The 15,220-nt window shown below is 42.6% G+C and overlaps 1 protein-coding gene across 1 annotated transcript in view; it reads right to left on the reverse strand.

Moving 5' to 3' along the window:
* Window positions 1–14,666, reverse strand: part of cdk6 (cyclin-dependent kinase 6) — a 33,982-nt gene extending 19,316 nt beyond the window's left edge. The window contains exons 1-4 of the mRNA XM_046057963.1: window positions 14,401–14,666; window positions 13,197–13,565; window positions 8,308–8,443; window positions 3,369–3,536 (exon numbers count right to left, since the gene is read on the reverse strand). Coding sequence (XP_045913919.1) covers window positions 3,369–3,536; window positions 8,308–8,443; window positions 13,197–13,420 — 528 coding nt within the window. The 5' untranslated portion in view covers window positions 13,421–13,565; window positions 14,401–14,666. The remainder of the gene's footprint in view (window positions 1–3,368; window positions 3,537–8,307; window positions 8,444–13,196; window positions 13,566–14,400) is intronic.
* Window positions 14,667–15,220: the final 554 nt, after the last annotated feature.

The raw sequence follows: 15,220 nt of genomic DNA on the forward strand, positions 1-15,220 counted from the left end.
CTTTTGGGGGGGGGGGGGGGGGGGGGCATATATGTGTAACATGGTAGGTGGGTGATGCCGATGGGGCCCATCAGTCACACGCAACCATGCATGTCCACACACAGAGAGCACGTTTTTGATCAATGACATATTAACAACCCAGTGTGTTGCCTGGTGAGAAAGCAAAATGTTTGCAAAAAGAGAAGTTCGAGCAATGCTGGTAAATCATCGGCAGAAAGTACAAGAGTGCTACTTTCAGTTAGCAACACTGGGGGGAAAAAAAAGGAGGAGGAGTGAGGGACTCTTTTTGACAACTTTATGCAAATGCTTACTACAGCCATCTTGTCATTCTAGAAGTGCTAAATGAATCACTTTGAAAGTGAGAGAGAAGTGCCTTGCTCGCTTAAGCAACAGCAGTTCTCCAAAGCCCATCTGTCTGCCAGTAACGGTGGTATTAGGTGACTAAACAAGCAACTGCTGGTCTGTTGGGCAAAGGGGAAGATCCTCTTAAATGCTGTGTGTATTTGTGTACATACAGTGTAGATTATCTGCTTTTATTAGCAAGAGGAAACACTGAATGGATGAATGGAGATTGTGTGTGTGTGTGTGTGTTGGACTGATAGGGGGATTCCAGACTAAGGCACATTCATCTACAACTGAAAATCCCGTGCTCACGTTGCAGCACTCATGCACACATGCATGCACCTACACACGCACATTCTCACATGCACCCCCCCCTCTAATTTTTGACGCCCAATCTGTACCCAAGAAAGGAAATAAGTGTGTGTGTGTGTGTGCGCGCGCAAACAGATTCACATTCAGTCACATTATGTGTCTCTGTGTATGCGTGAGTAGTTTTGGGGACATGATATCTGATCTCATATGTAAAGGTTCATTTCCAGGTATGTATTCTACCCTCGCCAAAAATTGTCCCCGTCTAGTCATAAATGTAGTATGTTGTCTCCTCAAAGGCAAAACCTCCAGTGAAACCACACACACATACTGAATATTGTGTAACTATGTAAATTATTTGGTTAGGTCCCTCGCACTTTGAGTTAGCCCTGTATTATCATCAATCAGAATGATAAATTACATAAATTAACTGAGGAAATACTGACTTGTTTTATCTGAATCATAAAAAACCCTTGATAATAATACTGGGAAATTATAGTTTAGGGCCTGGACTACAATCACACATTACTCAAAGAGAAAAAAAGCTTGACGTTTCAAATAAATGAAAGCGCCTGTTAACTTGTTGTGATTATCACTTTATCAGTAATGCCATGGTAAGATTTCAGTTATCTGTGATAAAAAAAAAAAACTTAATTCTGAATATAATTTAAATTCATCACTCATTATTCTACTTTAGAGTCTAAATAAACTTTACATTTCCCGTGATGTGTCGTTTGGCTTGGCTTTCTGAGATCTACAAGACTGATTTGTGGTTCATATAATGAGTTTGAAATAATAAGCAGAATATTATAATATATAGGCATAATCAAATCACATGTACGTTTCGAAAGGCCAGGAAAAACAAATCAACTAAAAGGCTGAGCGAGCTTCCTACTAAAGTAAAATTCTGATCTAATGCAATTACAGGTTTAAAACTTAAATGACGCTCTGCCTTACACAAGAGAACCTAGAAAAGCTATGCTGAGGCTATACAGCAAAAGGAGAAGTTTACTTGTATTAAATGAGTTCAATACAGATATTCTCTAAATAACCTGGCTTCGCCTTGCATGTGCTGCACTGTCTCATAGCAGTAGGTTTCGAAACTTGACTTACAATGAACCAGATTTGTCATGTCTTAAATTGCTTTCCTATAGTTTTAGATAATATTGAACATTTCCTTAAAAAATTGGTCTCAGTCAGAGCATAACAAGTCCTTCTTACATGAGGCATGCAGTATCTACGTCAGCTGTAGTTGACATGAAGTTGACACGTGTGTGTATCCACTAGCCCAGCTGCTTGCCTGTCATTGTGACAATAGCACAGAGGCTTGTGCTGTTGAGAGCAGAATATGAGTTTGCATTCTTTCCCAAAGGATGTTTATATTTACTTTAGCCGGGCAGAAGCTGCACTACTGGATGTGCTGGATGAGCTCGACTTAAGTTCCCAGGAGCTTTGCTAACTTGGCATAACTGAAGTCCTATCCTGCGCCCAATCATTCTGAGGAATCCGCGACAGATTGGGTGAGTCACATTCACATTTTGTCCTCTGCCTGTCGCCAAGTCATTTGTGTGTCTGTGAGTGGATGTCACTATTTCCACTTTTGTTTGTTCTTCATTTGCTTACATCTCTTTCTCTCCTATCACCACCTTCTGACACATCCAAAGTGAAAACCTGAAATTCATATTTGACAAGACTAGACATAGGTCCATATCTGCGTGATTGTGACGCAGACCAGAAAAACTTCTCATGGTAAATAAAAGGCTCACAACAAGGTACTGAGCAACTGTTGCTTGCTACCTTAATCTTAAAAGTCTCTTCTCTCACTATTTCAAGCTCTTCCAAAGACTCCTTTCAGTTTCTCTCTCTATTTTATCTGGTCATCAGAGCCCAGAGCTCAACAGTTGGGCATCAAAGTACCGACAGCGGGAAGGGAGGGGTGTCTGTCTCTCCTCGTCTGTCCCATCCCTTTCTGCAACAGCCACTGAGGGATTCCTGAGACAGACCACGGGGGCCCTTGGCTCTCACTTTACACAGAGAAACCCTATCATTTGGACTGGTGCTACAGAGCTACCCGCTGTTGCCCTGTAAGTGTCCGCTACATCATATTAGAGGCAGCTTTTCATCTAACTCTCTGGAGATGGCATGGTAGTTCAAGGCGGCGTGTCTGTGTCTCTATCAAAAAGCCTTGATGAGAATGACTGCTTGAGGTTCAGGAGTGCAAAAATATACATTGGCAATGATAAAAGCATAGTGCACAGAGACAAGAAGCAATCCATTAATAATGGAGTCTAAAATCGAAGTGTGGAGTTTCAAGAGAAAAGGAGGACACAAAGGTGATATGGGTATTAAGAGTGTCTGTGTATTTACTTACTACATCAATGAGGGGTGGTTACGTTCTTGTTATTCTCTCACTTGTTTTTTATTGATGTTTTCCTTGTGGGGTTTTTCTTTTTGGTTATGTGTATATACACTTACACAAGGAAAAAGGGGGGAATGCTATTCAAAGGTAAGATATAAACCAAATCTAAAGTTGTTCTATTGTCTCAATAAAAATGTCACTGTTAAAAAAAAAATGTACCTTAATATACCTGCTGGATCAATATTAATAATGCCTACTTTTAAAAACTGGGTTCACAGTGTTTGTTTTGAGTCACTCAGTTGTAAGAAACTATCTAATGAGTCCTACTGAAATCAGAAATATGAACAACATAACTCACCACAGAGGTGAGCGCCATCTGGAAGCTGTAGATGCGGGCTAGACCAAAGTCTGCCAGTTTGATCTGTCCACCGCTGGTGACCAGGATGTTCTGGGGCTTCAGGTCACGGTGAACCACGCGGTGAGAGTGCAGGAAGTCCAGTCCCTGGAGCAACTGGTACATCATATCCTGTAAGACAACAAAACAGAAAGGACAAAGAGAGAAGGGAGTAGATTTTTGTAAACATGACAAGGACACAGAATGAATACATTGAAGTTGAAATGAGCTGCTGAAGCTTTTTACACCAATAAGTGCAAGACTGAACTTTCGATGGGTTAATCTGACATACCAGAATTGTTCATACAAAATGCAAAGGTGGATGGCTTTATGACCCCACACCTCTACATCAACATTTGAATTAGTTCCTCTGTCAAACCAGGTGACAAAAGGCCTTGAATGTCAAGACCCTGCATTGAGAAGTTGAAGTATAAAGGCTGAGACATTACGGCATGGGGGGAGTTAACTAGTGGAGACCCGTTTCTTTTTTTGTCGACTGTAGCAGATGTTTGATAACTGAGACACACACACACACACACACGACAGAGGCATAGAGAGGTCCCGCTCTGTACAAGCATTGATCTGTTTCTCAGCAGCTGTCCTGCTTCAGTTAATTAGCACTTGTTCTCTTTTTATACCCAAAAGCTGACCTCAGAAATTATTATATTAATAAACTGGTGTGAACAGCAATGAACTATGTCAAAACCAGCTTCGACTTGTTCTTTTCAAACTGAAAGTCTATCAAAACAGGTCCCGCACCTGTAAACAAATAAGACATTTACAAGAGATGGTGGCATGGTGGTTTTGGCAGAGCTGTAGTTTGGATTTTTTGATAAAAATTAATAACGGAGTTTATGAAGTCTCCACTATGAATTAGTCTGTGTCAAAACCAAAAGCAGCAAAGGAGACAACATGTAGATTGGAAGAGAGAAGAGAAATTTTTGAAGTGAAATGCTGTGATGCTAGTGGTTGTTTGTTGTACCCCCCCACCCCAAACACACACACACACACACGCAACCCCCCCCGAATCCCTCCGCCAAGACCTCACAAGTGACATGGACCTGAGCCCGCAGCTCTATTCACCGGCAGACCAGCTGGTGAGTGAGTCAAAGGGGTCTGCACACTCAAGCAGAAAACATTAGCAAACGGCGTGGGGCTGGCTGCTGTGTTGGCTATAGAGGAGGAGACAGGGTCTCCCACAGTATTGTGTGGAGATGGGGAGTGGTGTGTGTGTTTTTGTATACACACAAACTGAGTATCCCTCAGGGTCTGTAGTAATATATGTGTGTCTACATTTCCATTTGTGTGTAGGGTGCATTAGTGAGTGTGTGTGTGTGTGTGTGTGTGTGTGTGTGTGTGTGTGTGTGTGTGTGTGTGTGTGTGTGTGTGTGTGTGTGTGTGTGTGTGTGTGCGTGTGCGCGTGCGCAAGAATGCACGTGTGTGCCCTCTGACCAAGGGCAGGCAGGCTGCATAAACAGACCTTCCTTTCTACATCTCCATCCAGCCATGACCCAGCAAGGAGGGCAGCAGACAGACAGAGCCATAGGAGAGAGGCAGGCAGTTGGTTATTTTGTGTGTGTATGTGGGGAAGGGGGTTGACACAATAGCTTCCCCCCCACCCCCGCCCAGCACCACCAGTTCCTCTCCGCTTTAAATAGCCATTTCACCGTGCTTCCTTTCAGCAGCATTTCCTAGTAAACACTAATTATCTCAGAAGTGTGACTCTTGGACAAACACACAAACAATCTTGGCCCCCTTGCCCTGAGCGCTATCTTCCCTGCTGTATCAATTACCCTCACAACTGAGTGATGAAAAATATTCCAACTATGTTCAACAGCATAACTGCTGCAAATTGCTGCACTGCCAATAGTAAAACGGCACATTTAGAAATGAAAATAGCGAAATTAATACTGCCACCAAGTTCAAGACCACATGTGGCACAGAGAGCAACAGTGAGCCACCCCTTGGCCTCACACAAAGTTGATTTCAGCAAAGTTGCTCAACACACAACTGTCTTCAACTGGCAGCACTTCAGCCAATACCCCGCAAACAACTTGGCCAGGAGGAAACAAAATCACATAAAAAGGCAACAGATCTGACCCTGAAAAAAAAGTTGGACCAGGAAAAAAGTAGTCAGCCCACTGGAAGATTCAGTCAAAACATGGCTTTCTGAGTGTACCTCCTTTTCTAATGCAAATGTGCCAGAGGCAGCCATATTGTTTATTGTAGCTAGGCACAATATGGGACATCTGCCGGTTAGCGTTAGTGTAATTCCCTCCCCATGCTTCATTAACCTTCCCTTTATGGGTCCAGAGAATGGAAGCTTGGACGGTGGTGGCGGAGGAGGGTGGGTGAGACCCAAGCGCTGGCCCGGGTGAGGAGCACTGAGGCTGGGGCAGTCCAACTGCTTGATGTCCTTCCAGCTCATTTGATTCCTGGAAGAGGACCTCTTTCATCAATGACCATGTGGTGGGTCTTGAGTCTGAGTGGGTGGTGGAGAGTGGGGGGCTGATGTGGATAGGGTGGGCATGGTGGGGTGTCTGGTGCTGGGGGTAGCTTGTTTTTAAGGGAAAGTATTCCTGTTCTTTTTGGTTTAGGGTCTTTGGCTGAGGTTGAATGTTTTCCTTGGTTTAGAGTGTTCAAGTGTGACACTTTTGAATAGGTATGCATTTAATCAGTTGGGCACAGGTGTGCTAAACTTGGGACTGCTGGACTTGGATCCATTATCTGGTGTCATCTGGTTGTTGGGAAAGGGGGGCCGATTTAGAGGTTACTGTGCGGCGTCCACTGTTCTAGAAATAACAACGGATGGAGCCAGTATCATCTTGTCACTTTTGTCCCCTCAAGGTTCCAGCTGTCTGGATGTTAAGAGAAAGCTAAAGAAGGAGGGGTAGCTCAAGGGCTCAGTATGCTTCAAACTATGTGCTTGTCGGATTGTTGAATAGCACTGGAAAACTCCTCTCCCAAATGTTTCCAATGTCAGAAATGGAGGGTGGCCGCTTCCCAACAATTTTTGTTACTTTCCGAAACTGACAATCTGACAAACAAGGCCACTTCACATGGCGGCAGGCCGGTTGTGGGGAGTTGAAGAAAGTATGCAGGATTTGAGCTTCTACCCCAAGCTGTGATTTTTCCTTCTTCACACAACTGAACATGTTGAACATGTGCAGCTATCCCCATTTGAACAATTATTATTCAGTCAGGAGAACTTTCATCTAAGAAATGATATTTGCACCATCATAGTTATGTTTGGCAGTATGACTCTGTTCTGGGAAGCACACCTCTCCACGTAGGCATGTCGAAAAGTGGAGAACACCTCCGCGCCCTTCCACGTGCCTACGTGGAGAAGTCATAAGGCAGGAGAGCATCTCCCTGCCCATCCATGTGTATTCATGGAAAGCCCAACTTATTACATGGTTAATTAGATACTAGAAGGGCACCGAAACGAAGTGTTAAATAGGCCCGGGGCTGAAGACCGTTTACTATAAGGCTGCAGCCTCTACTGCTCTTTCTCGCCTCTGCACATGAACACAAACGAGAAATTGAAAGCTATCTGTAGTGTAACTGTTCAGCTTAGTTTGCCATGTAGCTTCAAATTTGACACATTGTTACCTGCAGAGAATCACAGCAGAGAGAAAGGGAAGGAGGACAGGAGGAAGGACGCATGTCATATGCAATAGTGCTGTTTTCTTCTGAAACAGTTATAACTACTTTTTTATCAGTTAAACCGTCAGTTATTTTCATTCTGTCAATTAATCATTTAGTCTATAAAATGCTCAATTAAACCATCAATTATTATTAATCTGTCAATCATTTAGTCTATAAAATGCAAATAGCCCAAAAAAGATATTTAATTATAGGTATGTATGTAAAACATTTGCATAGAAACTATAGTACCACACACTGTATCAACTTTGGCAAAAAAAAAACCCTGGGAAAGCCTCAGGTGAGAGCTACCTGACTCGTCTACGCTTGCACAGCATCGCACCTACATTACAGCTCGACAAACTTTCACACATGAACCCAGGCCCTGGGGTGAAAAATCAACGGTTACTCTAGCTTCCAGAACCTCTCCCTTTTAAAAAACGACATTTTAAACTCTGAGGCCCCTCGGCCCAAAAATAGAGATGTACCTCTATACTCTACACAATACATGTAAACACTGTGGGGTGAAATACGATGAAGAGTTTATAAAAATAAAAAAAAGGTATGAGTGTGGGAAAGATCAAAATAAAAAGAGAAATTGGTGACACATCCATTTCCGACCTCTTGGCAAAGTGTAAATGGACACTTTGTGGATTTATTTAATGAATTGGAGAAATTGATAGTCATGGTGAGTTTGAATCTGGGAATGTTGGTACGAGATTGAATTACTGTGAAGTACAATTGTTAGAACCAAACTAGAGTATTTGTTCTTCACAAAGGGTAGATTTTTAAGTCAAGTTTCTTGCACACACTTTTTCTCTGTCGCCATACAGTGTAAACTTAGAGAGAGAGGGCAGAGTGAAAATAGAGAGGGCGGGGAGCCTCTAATTTGGAGCCCATCTGCCACATGTGCCGCCCTTCAAAACGCTCTGGTACCTCTGATGTTGGAGGGATCTGCACTCTGTCCTCCGTGTCTCTGGCCAAGAAGACTCACTCAGTAACATACAGACACGGCTGTGGTCATCCAATATTCAAAGCCACAGAGGATTCGCAAATAGCTTCCATTTATATAGCAAATACAAACTGAAGGTAATATTTCAAATTAATTTCTCAAGTATTTTGAAATTTGAATAGGAATTTGTCTATTTATGGATTCCTCAGATGACTGAATAGTGAAGCAAACAAATGTCACTCACACTGACCACTGAAGATTCCAGGTCTTCCCTGAGTGCTTCTAGACAACAATGGCAGTGGTTACCTTGATAGTCTCAGGTGGCACTCCGGGGTCAGGAGCCTTCTCCAGATACGTGGTCAGGTCCTGATCCACGTGCTCAAACACCAGCGTGAGTTTGGTTTCCCGGTCAGTACGAGAGACTGTACACACATCAAACAACCTAGAAAAAGAGGAACAGGTGGAGGAGATCAATATAATTGATTTAATAGGGTCCACTATGCTCAGTAAGCTGCAATTAGGCTTATGACTACAACTAACTGAATCTCTTCCTAAGGTCTAAAATGGCTGCATTCATATTGGAGATCATCTCTGATAATGTCTGCATTGATTGCATGTTCTTTTCTAAACAAGTGATATTATCATTATGCTACTTAATGCTCTGTAAATGGCCGATGTCTGAATTCATTCCCTTGTTCAACCATTTACCATTTCCTTCATAATTAACACTCAATTGTTTACTCTCACGTGAAATAAAATTGAGATTCCAGACTATAACTGAGGTGGGGAGGACAGTAAACACATCTAGTAAAAGGCAAAACATTGCATTAGCTTTTTAGTTAAATTAGTATGCTTTTTGGACAACAGTTTTGGTTTCACTGTGCAAAGATTTTGAATGCACAGCTCTATACTGCATCCACTTTACATTTGGACTCTCAAATATAATGAGGGAAAGTAAATATAACGCACTTCCAAGCAAATAGGGAGTGATTCAGATATAAAGCAATAGGCATGTCAAACACAGGTGTAACTAATGACATTAATAATGACTGCTATCACTTACTGGAACACCTTAAAGTAACGGAAACCCGCGTTAATGTTATCAGTTACATTGTTCCCTGCTATGACAAGTCAAAATGTCTGCGTGAGAAAGGGTTTTATTGATGCAGCAAAAATAACACGAGACAAGGAACACGCTTACTTAGATTTCTCATTTTTATGTTTATAAAAATCTAAGATTCAGTACTGGAAAAGAAAAGAAAAAAAAGACTCAACACCTGAGAGCTGAACACATGTGCTTTGTGGATGGTCCGGAAAGCTTCATCCATTCTAGGACACAAAATCATAAATCTTAGGCCAACACCCTGAGTCTGAATATTTTTATCTTACAGAAACGTGCAAAAGAAACATGCGAGGAGACAATGTCCCCCTGAAAAACTACTTCTATGTACAGCTTTTGAAGATTCAACACCATCAGGCCCCAAACGCCAGCATTTATGCTTGTTTCACTAGGCAACACACTAAGACCAAGAATCCAGATTATGTCAGCAGACGTGCCAAGGCAGGCTTTGGTGAAATGCTGAAAAAAGCAATCCAGTATGTCCTCTTTAAAGAGCTGGAGACCACAAGCAGCATTCCTCAACCTGCACTATGACAACTCCTGATGCTCTATGGGAAGTTGAGTGGGCCTGGCCTGTAGCTGCTGCTGAAGAGGCAGCATCTTTCATCACAGCACACAGGAGACAAAGGGGCGATGAAGGATCTCCATCAGACATGTCGTGTTGGCGGTACAAATTCAGTAGTGATGTTACTGTAATCACATTTACTTTAATGGCTAGGTAAATATGACTTTTAAATCAGTTTAAAGATTCAGTGTGTAAGTTTTAGTGGCATCTAGTGGTGTGGGTTGCGAATTGCAACCAGTGGCTCACGGTGCATTCACATCTTCCACAGATGGTCGCATTTCCCAAGTTGTGAAATCATTCTTTCGACTTCAGTGTGTGTTCATGTGCTCTTAAAAGCCCATGCAGACTACACGACGTTCAGCGTCGGCCGATGGCCTTGCCTTTGACACTACACAACTTGCCATCTTGTGTCCGTTTTGAAGCATCGGTGAGTAGTTCACACATAATGACTGCTGTCCGCCGAGTGGCAAATCGGGCTGAAAATCGTGTAGTGTGAACTAGACTTAAGTTGGAATGCAGAAACATGGACGCTGCTACAAAGATGTGTTGGATTAGCATTATCAGAGCATATAAACAACACGCAGACATCTAGTTCAGTCTACATGGACAGCAAACTAACCGTTATAACCATATTACAAATTACATGTTTGCAAAATATGTATATGCAATACATGATTTTGCACGAATCAAAGTTCTGTATGTTTCTTTATGTCCTATGTACACTTTATTTCTCTTTTTACAATAAAGACTTCTATTCTGACCTCTAATAAACCAGACGACTACTACTACTAGTAGTCATCTTCTTCTCCTTCTTCTTGTATGTATTAAACGTATTGATAAAATGCGCTCTGAAGAGCAGTTTGTCCATTAGGGCTACTGTAGAAACATGGCGGCGCAACATGGTGACTTCCATGTAAGAGGACCTGCGGTGTATGTAGACAGAAATGGCTCATTCTAAGGTAATAAAAACATAACGGCTCTTTATATAAGGTCTTTATACACCACTGAAATCATAGTTATGGATATTATATTGCATTTATGTCAATAGATCATCCTAAATTTTACACACTGAACCTTTAAATAAATTAAAAACAAAGGAGAGGATTTTGTCTCCCATTCCTTAGATTTAGGCTTAACCTACATCTACAATATATTTATAAACCCAATACAGGTTTCCTACAAAGCTTCCCAGTCATGTCATGAGCCATTACATGAGTGGAGGTTTCAATGTCACATCAGTGTTTTAAACAGCTTTCAACGCATGTGCTGCTACAATTCAAACTAGGTAATCTACATAAGCCGTTTAAAATCGAAGCATGGAAAGAAATGACTAAATCTCTCCGGAAACTCTTTCATTCCTATCCAACGAGGCATCGTGCGTCCGTGCCAACACCCTTGTAATCAGTGGAAGTGCTGGATTTGGTGCAGTGAGTAAAAGGCGATTCATTCAAGGTATTAGTACTGTGCATGATGTCACAGAATAGATGGTGCCCTCCTCTTGAAGCGCTGGGGTTAAACGCCCCTCACAGCTCGATTGTTGGGCTACAATGGGGGCTCTCAGCAGACACTGAACATATGGAATGAATAATGGGCCTCATTACAAACATCCAGGGGTTGCCGGGAGTCACACAGAAGGCCCACAATGCACCGTTCCTGGCCCAAGCTACTTAGCTAGGCTGGTTGGCTAAATTGGAGGAAAGTGAAGTTCCTCTGACAGTTCAAAGAGATGATAATTTGCACTCTTGAACCGATTTATTGCAACAAATGTTTCTGCATATTATCTAAACTTACACTTTCATGGTGGTGCGCAGAGTGCATTCGACCACTAAATAAAAGTGACCTAACAAACATTCATGCCCACTGACGTATTTGTCTTCCACTGAGAACAAAACCCATTGTGATCCCATTAAGAGAAAACCATTATCCTTTATTATTTATTAATACGCTGGGGGGATTATTGTTAGAGGCACAAGGACACTGGGGATGCTTCTAAAATGTTAATTTAGAGCTTCCCTTTCAATCCCAAAGTACTCAATATTCCTTATTAAAGCAAGTACCAAGGTCGGACCTTGTCTGGTGTCAGCATATGACGCAGTATCTGACTATTGACCTCTGAGTGAACAATTCATTACAAAACTGAAAGAAAAAGAGGAGTGGAGAGGTGGACAGCTAAAACTATATACATAATGCAAGTCTTTAGAAAGGCTAAATTCAGTATGCAGTAACTGCGCTGGGAGAGTATCAGTGCCTTGTTCACGGGCACTTAGGCAGCACAGATGAGTGGTGATGGGCACACAATCGCATGGACTCAGCATCAGACCTGTGCCATGCTTTTTAATTGGTGGTATAGTTATTTTAGAATCACGTTACATACCGTATAGCCCACAGTGACTTAAAAATTTATATATATATATATATATATATATATATATATATATATATATATATAGACAACTATGTATAAAAAGGTGGTTATCTTTGGTGAGCACAGCTACCCTGAATATTTGAGCACAGAGGTTCATTGTTGATCTCGGGAGCTCATTAGTGATAAAATATTAAATATTATATAAATACTATAAAACTCACTCCAGAGCTGCAATTTGTTTAGTCAATCAACAGTATATTGTCGACAATGGAATGTACTGATTAATCATTAATTCACTGGTTGGAGCTTTTAAAATGTGAATATTCTTTTCTGATAGCAAACTAAATATCTTTAGGGGGTTTGAGACAGGTCAGACAATACAATCTGATGATGTTAACTTGGGCTTTAGGAAATTGTGAGAGCGGCTTTTTGCCATTTGCAGATGTATGTCAATGCATATAACAAAGACCTTGCAGAAAGGGGAAAGCCTAAACATTAGAAAGGCCAACTTTAAATGGCAACATCACAGGTTTGATGTATTCCAAGCTGACACGTATTCTCGTAAAAGACAGACTCCCTAAAACACTATTCTTCTTTTTTGTTAATCCATTTATTTCCATGTGTCATTGATATCACACAAACCTTTCAGTTGGGCAAAGGGTGGGGCGGTGGAGGCCACCAGTTTGCAAGGATGACGTGCGCTTGTGTCTTTTAGGCAGACCGGACTTATTTTTTAAAAGTTGCACTTTTCAGAGGAATTTGCATGTGTGGTGGACCAGTGAGGATGAATAAGGGCGGGATTTCAAAACTAAACAGGAAACGGACATTGAAAATTGGAGAAAGTTGTGATCTGACAGGTGTGCCTGCAGATAGTGGCAGCAACCAGCTAGTTGTTATGCAACCCACAGTTAAAGAAGAGGACTTCTGGTACATAAAAAGTGGACGCGTATGAATGCAGGCCTGCCCTAAAGGTCATATGAGGCAGTATGGTTGCCACCACAGACCATCAAAAAAGGAAGTCCTGTGTGTCTGCCTTATGCACTAAATGTTTTAAATGTCTGTCACTCTCTGCCCCTCTACCTTCCCCTCCTCTCGCCACTCAAACACACTTACAAGCAAGGCTACCCACCTCCCCCCTCACTTACCTGACAACATTGGGGTGCTCAAAGGCTTCAAGCTGCCTCAGTACCGCCACCTCCCGGATGGTGGAGAGAGGCATCCCCTCTTCCTCCGTCTGGACACGAACTCTTTTCAGGGCTACAAAGCGTCCCCCGTTCTTCAAATCTCTCGCCTTGTACACTTTCCCATAGGCGCCTTCTCCAATCTCAGCCACAGGCTCATATTGAGTGCCAGTACTTTCTTTGTCCATGTTTGCTGCTTTTTTTTCTCTCTGTGTCTCTCTCTCTTCTTCTCGTCTCTTGTTGAAAATATTGCGGGGAATCCCGGCGAGGGTGACGAGCCAGAGAGTTTCTCACAAAGGCATATTCACAGAAAAAAGCTGGCACATGCAATGCCTAGACGACAGGGAGACACAGATGGAGGAAGACACCATCTTTGTCAGATTTGGTCAAACTGTGCTCCTGGTAGGCAATAATAGGACTGTCATCATGTTTTATTCCGACTATCAACACAAGAGCCCCGTTGCGTCCCAACTTCCACTCCTCCTCCTATTACGCACAGCAACATGTCCTCCTACCACTAACACAAAGTAGCCTAATGTAAAATAATTCAAATTAACAACTTTTAAAGCTAGGTTTGCATTCAATAACTCATCTTGCGCGTTAAAATACCCATCCCACAAGCAATGTTGTTGGAAGTTATGCTCATGTGGGCTGCCTTTGCTCTGTTAAAAGGACACTAAACAGCAACATTTAAAGAGAATACGCAAACTGAGAGGACAAACCTTACACACCAAGCTGTTTAAAGTCAGCAAAATAACCTGCTTGTCCTGTCTTTGACAAAAGTGTGTTTTTGAAATACATAGGCTACTTGGCGAGCACGTGGCTGTCTACTGATTGCATTGTCTGAACTTCCTACTGCAAAGGTCCATTTAAAACACTGTAAAACTCTCCCTTCAACTCCCAAATCGGTGTAAATGTGTCAAACAATGCAGTGGCGGAGCTTTAAAGATGTTTTCATGTGCTTAGACAAATTTAATTGCGCACGGCTCAACTAGGCTAATTAAATTCATTCTAGTAAGTCAGGGGATTGCTCATTTCATTTTTTTTTTAATATATATATATATATATATTAAAAAAATACCATCATATAGAAAGCAACATTGACAGCCTCATAAAGTCATTTTGCAAAAAACAAAGCTGCATAAATATCCACACTTTCTTTGTTTACCTTGGTTTCTGTTGTCAAAAATCTCGTAACGTCGGCATGTCCGATAAAATGCTGAGGAGGCAGTGTCTCGGATAAAAATTTCCTGCATCAAACGCAGTTCCAGTCCACTGTCCTCCATGCGGGGGCCACACAGGTAGTTGGATAGTGCAGAATCTAACCCCCCATCCCTCAGACTGCAGCCCAGAGACACTCAAACAAGGGAGGAGGCAGAGGAGGAGGAGGAGGAGGAGGTGGTGGGGGGGTGTACGAAAGCTCATACACATACACTCACTGCAACTTTGTGGGTGGGGGGTGTGGAGGGGAAGGGGAGGGGGGGGGGTCATAGGACAAAGGCAAACGCGTGATACAGCCCTTCAAAACCACGCTCTACTTTGGATTTTCTCCTTTCTTTCTTCTTTTTTCCTTCCATAGGCTATATCCCCGGATAGGCCTATGCAACTGCAGCCCCGCTCGCCTGTGTGAGCTCCGTCTCTGCCTGGCTTTCCCACGCCGGCTGAATGTGGCCTGACCCCCTTCAGAGAGGTTTGACACGGAGCGGGGACATTTCCGCATTCCTCCCCGACTACAAAGGCACACCGCCTCCTTTTTGCTCTCCCTCGGCCTCCTCGGTGCTTTACCATTCATAGTACTCTCCGCGGGTTTTGTCTCCCGTGTCAAAACCGGGAGCACCGCGGGGATCGGAGAGGGTAGAGAGGAGGTTTATTGGATGGACGGCCACACTATCTATCCCCCTCAAACTATTGAGGAACGCCTGCGGCAACAATGCACCAGCGGGGATGCAATGTGACAAGCTCGCCCTGGATGGCCCTGAGGGGTCAGG

This window comes from Micropterus dolomieu, linkage group LG09 (assembly GCF_021292245.1).
Source record: "Micropterus dolomieu isolate WLL.071019.BEF.003 ecotype Adirondacks linkage group LG09, ASM2129224v1, whole genome shotgun sequence".
Taxonomy (NCBI): Eukaryota; Metazoa; Chordata; class Actinopteri; order Centrarchiformes; family Centrarchidae; genus Micropterus; species Micropterus dolomieu.